The sequence below is a fragment of the Octopus bimaculoides genome, chromosome 20, assembly GCF_001194135.2.
Source record: "Octopus bimaculoides isolate UCB-OBI-ISO-001 chromosome 20, ASM119413v2, whole genome shotgun sequence".
Classification (NCBI taxonomy): domain Eukaryota; kingdom Metazoa; phylum Mollusca; class Cephalopoda; order Octopoda; family Octopodidae; genus Octopus; species Octopus bimaculoides.
The window spans coordinates 36,707,800-36,712,332 of NC_069000.1; the positions used below are offsets into that span (position 1 = coordinate 36,707,800).

The window sequence follows — 4,533 nt, forward strand, 5'->3', positions numbered from 1 at the left end:
GTTTTTAATTAAAAGCATAGCAAAATATGTGGGATAGCTTCTGCATCCTAAGTCTTCTAGTACATCTAAACTGACTGATGGAATTTCTGGAAATGGAAGTAGCAGCCATTGATGCTCAAGACACAAAACGTTAGTGCCACCTGAGCTTAGATCAATATCAAACACACTGCCAGAATTACAAGAGGCCATGTCTGTAGAGTAGTTACAACTGGGGTTATGTTAAAACTAAGGCTTACCTTCAACGTGTGGCACTTCTGCGGCAGACATCCAACACCAATTCCACAATTTTACACAAGTAGCTGGTATTAGAAAACGCCCCATTTTCATTTCGCCATAATAATTTTTTTTCCAGAAATTTTTTAAGATTTTTTGCTTTTTTTCATTTTTTTCTAACTTTTTTCTAGCTTTTTTTTTGTATCTTAATTTTTTTAGCAAATTTTTTTTCCTGCTTTTTTAAATTTTTTTTTCAAGTTAATTTCTTATGTTGGAGCAATCTCATGATACCAGTATTTCTCCTCTTGAAATGCAAAGCCTCATCTGCAAGCCAACCTGTTCTAAACAAAATGGCCGAAAGATCAAATACTGACAGGAAAGCTTACAAAAATACAAAATGTATATATCTTTTTTTCTCTTCTTTCTTTTTAGGATCTGTCGGCACCTCAGTGTATACATACTAACATGATGGGATGATCATGTATGTAAAGAGGCATACAGTGCAGAGTTAGAGATAAAATAGAACACAAGATCTTGGAATGTAATAGAATTTCAAAAACAGCATATTTAAGCATTGATGTTACAATTCACTACAAAAATGACAAAAAAAAAAAGAAAAGAAAAGAAAAAGTTCAGTTAGAACTCTGAGCATCCAATATAAATTAGACGCTATTGCAGGTAACTCGATAGCTGACAACTTAATTATATAATCGTTCATTTTTTAAGTGCAATGTAAATCATGGTTAAATAGCCAAGCAATACTTCCAAGATCTCTGTTTGTTAATTACATACACAATGTCCAATCTATCTAGCCTTAAAGATAAGGCACCATTCTTCAATATCTTTTCTTTGGTATGTATTTTTTTAAGTAAACTTTTTCCCCAACCTTATGGTGGGTGACTCCCGCTACATTAAAAGGAAAATTTAATATCTCAACTAGTAACAGCTATATTAGAAACTAGAATGGAGTTATTGTTGTGTGTGAAAGGTTTTAACCCCCAACCTCCTTTTATTTCACTGGTTTAAGTGAAGTCAATGCAATGATGCAGTTTACTTACCTTGATTTGTCTTGCTCGAAAGAGGGACTCATCTAAAGCCATAGCAGTTCCTACTGAGTCTTTATCAGCAAATTCCACATATGCAAACCTAAAATTTACAAAGACTCAAATCACGAACAACACACCAAGAAAGTATATTAAAAAAAAAAACACTTTTTAATAAGTGAATATCTATGTCCTGGTTTTCAATTTCACTTATTTCCAATAATAGAAAGAATACCAATGGGAACAACAAAAATGGTTTTCCCCACTCTCATCACCTAACGTCCACTTTTCCAATGCATTCATGGGACAGATGGAATTATCTGAAGTAGATTTTTTACAGCCACACACCCTTCCTGTTTCCAAAAAAGGTAGTATTTTCCCATAGCCAGAAAGGTTTCCAGATAATTGAAAACAACCTCGAATTTTTGACAATTTAGAACCATTATGTGAAGGGCACAAATACACATATATAGACAACTATATATATATATATACGACAAGCTTCTTTCAGTTTCCATCTACCAATTGCACTCACAAAGTTTCCATTGGCCTGGAGCTGAAGTAGCAGACACTTGCCCAAAGTGTCACATAATGGGACTGAACCCAAGACCACATGGTTGGGGAGCAACCACACAGCCATGCCTACTCCCTAGTGGGATATAACTGTAGAATTCTCCATCCAAACAAGCTTCACACAAGACATCAACCACTATTTTAGTATTGTTTATTGGCCGTTTTTTCTAATTTACTAATGGAATATATATATTGACTGGACATCACAATTCCATAGAAATAAAAACCAATACTTACCCTTTTGGGTGTCCACTGTATTTGTCACACAAGATAGTTACTCTGTTAACTGAACCACAACCATGAAAATGTTGTTCTAGTTCTTCAGCAGTGGCACCATAATCAACCTTTAAATAATAATAATAATAACAACAACAACAACTCCAAAGTGCAGAATATTAAGCAAGTTGATATGGAGGACTAAATCAATTAATAAATTATCACTATTAATCTGGTATAGAAAACTGAGATGGCATTTAATAAAAATAACCATTTGTGTGTACCATACACACTACTGATAGACCAGTCGCAGCAGTATTTGTCACAGTGGTAGAACCTGTTAAGGTTCTTGTGTTAAAAACAAGGCAGAGAGTGGTGCAAATGTTCCAGCCACATCTGGCATTCGCAATGGTTGCTGCCAGGACAAACTTTTATCTCTCTGAAATTGTGATTTTAACACAGCAGGACTATAAGAGTAAATACTGCAGTAACTGGTCTATCGACAGTGTGTATACAAGTATGATAATCATTATTATTAAATAATAACTTCTTATATAAGTACAAAGTCAAGATTGTTGGAGAACAGTCAATTAGATCCAATTCCCAGTACTTGTACTAATAAATACTATTATATATATATCAAGATTTACTTACATTACCAACAAATATAGATCGCTGGTCAGCTTCCATTTTCTCTTCAAACGTAGGAAAATTTGGTGCTAAAATAAAATACATTGATCTTAATATAATCAATTTATAATAGTCATGTACAATTAATGGATTAAAAGTTGAAAGTACATAAAAAAGATTTTGATTAGATGGACTCTAGCCACTGCAAACATATTTGGGTAAAGTCTCATATAACAGACATCATGCCAACAGAACTGCTTTTGCTGTAGTCATCACTAGAATCTACAGATATTCATGGAAAACAACTAAAATATTATGGGAGACAAATGAATGTTTAACATTTAATTAATGCAGGGGTCATTAAAAAAAGCTAATGCAACAAGTGGGGAAAAATGTATAGCATTCATGTTTAGATCTTCTCAGTATATGCTACACCATACTTAGAGACATAAAATATTTTGGCAGAAGTAAAGAATACATACACCACCTGTTTTCAGCAGAACAAAAACCCTAACCCCAAACACCAGGTATGCATATTCTTTACTTTTGCCAACAGTTTACATGAGTAGACACCGAATTTAAGCAGATTTTAAGAAAGAAAGAAAAACAAAATGCAGCAAGTTCAATGGAGTCTATCCTTTGCTGATGTCTAAGACTAAACAAATGTTAGGGAGTTGTTTTCTGCACTTCCACCGTACAGTTTTTCTTCTATCAGCTACAGTAATTTTTAATGAACTTTTTAATGCTCACTGCTTTGAACTTTTAGAATCTACAAATAACTATGTGTTAAGGCATTTACTTTCCAACCACTTTTGGGTTGAGTCTCACAGCATGGCTCCTTGGGCAAGTATCTTCCTCTAAAGCTCTAGGTTGACCAAAGCCTTATTGAGTGCATCTGGCAGATGGAAACTTGAAGAAACCATTGCGTGCCTGTGTTTGTCTGCTGTTGTTTCCTTGCCTGTCATTGCACAATGGTTGTAGACAAGTGTTACTATTTTGCAATCATCCCTCCCATCTTCCATGAAAAATTGTCCGATGGTGTGGAAACACTAACTTTTGCAGAAACAAGTGAGAATTGGCGACAGGAAAGGTATCTGGCCATAGAAAATCCACCTGACCAAGGCAAATATGGAAAAGTATACGAAAGAGACAATATTTAGCACGATCTTCGGATACAATGGATTGAACACCTGGAACATGTTTGATAATAATAGGGTTGTATTGAGTTAAGAAACAAGAACAAACTATTCTCTAAAATTATTTTATTTATTCCATTACAGTGCCAATGAAAAAAATACTTTGTTGTAGAACTCAATGCCACAAAAACTCTCACTTACTTGCAGCACTAATATTCATCTGTTTTTCTACCTCACTCTGCAACTCTTTTAATTTTTCTGCTTCTTCCTCCATCTCTCTTACTCTGGCTTTAATAGCTTCTAATTCCTGTTGAAGAAATTCCAAGAACAATACAAATATGAAAATTTCACGTTTTAACAAAGACAGCGCGGAACAAAGAACAAAATATTGTTATATACGAAAAAAGTACGTTTGATTCAGACAGTTTTCTCCGGAATACACAGTATAAAAGCGAACGTGATGTTCTAAACTCGAAAAAAGTAAATAATTCCTAATCAAGAGGGTTTTTTTGACCGTAATTAAGGGATTTGGAAAAGTTTAATTATAAATTAAATACAAATTGTCTGCTCGATCAGAAACGGTAAAATTTTATCAAACAAAATAAAATATAACGAAATTGTTTGTAGTAACGTTTAATCACAGAAAGTATAATATATTTATTAATATGTCGAGTTGGGCTAAAACACCTATTTAAAGCAACGAGTACTTGAGACACGTAAAT

General features: G+C 33.8%; 1 protein-coding gene across 3 annotated transcripts in view; it reads right to left on the reverse strand.

Moving 5' to 3' along the window:
* Window positions 1-4,533, reverse strand: part of LOC106873873 (polyadenylate-binding protein 2) — a 10,993-nt gene that overhangs the window by 4,193 nt on the left and 2,267 nt on the right. For 2 of the 3 annotated variants that reach the window (XR_001409933.2, XM_014921390.2), the window contains exons 2-5: window positions 4,013-4,118; window positions 2,700-2,764; window positions 2,067-2,173; window positions 1,272-1,359 (exon numbers count right to left, since the gene is read on the reverse strand). Coding sequence is in view for 1 of the 3 variants with exons in the window: in XM_014921390.2 (XP_014776876.1) it covers window positions 1,272-1,359; window positions 2,067-2,173; window positions 2,700-2,764; window positions 4,013-4,118 (366 nt within the window). In the remaining 2 variants the exon portion in view is untranslated. Of the gene's footprint in view, window positions 1-236; window positions 550-1,271; window positions 1,360-2,066; window positions 2,174-2,699; window positions 2,765-4,012; window positions 4,119-4,533 lie in introns of all 3 variants that reach the window. The other variant, XR_008266309.1, reaches the window with a different exon arrangement.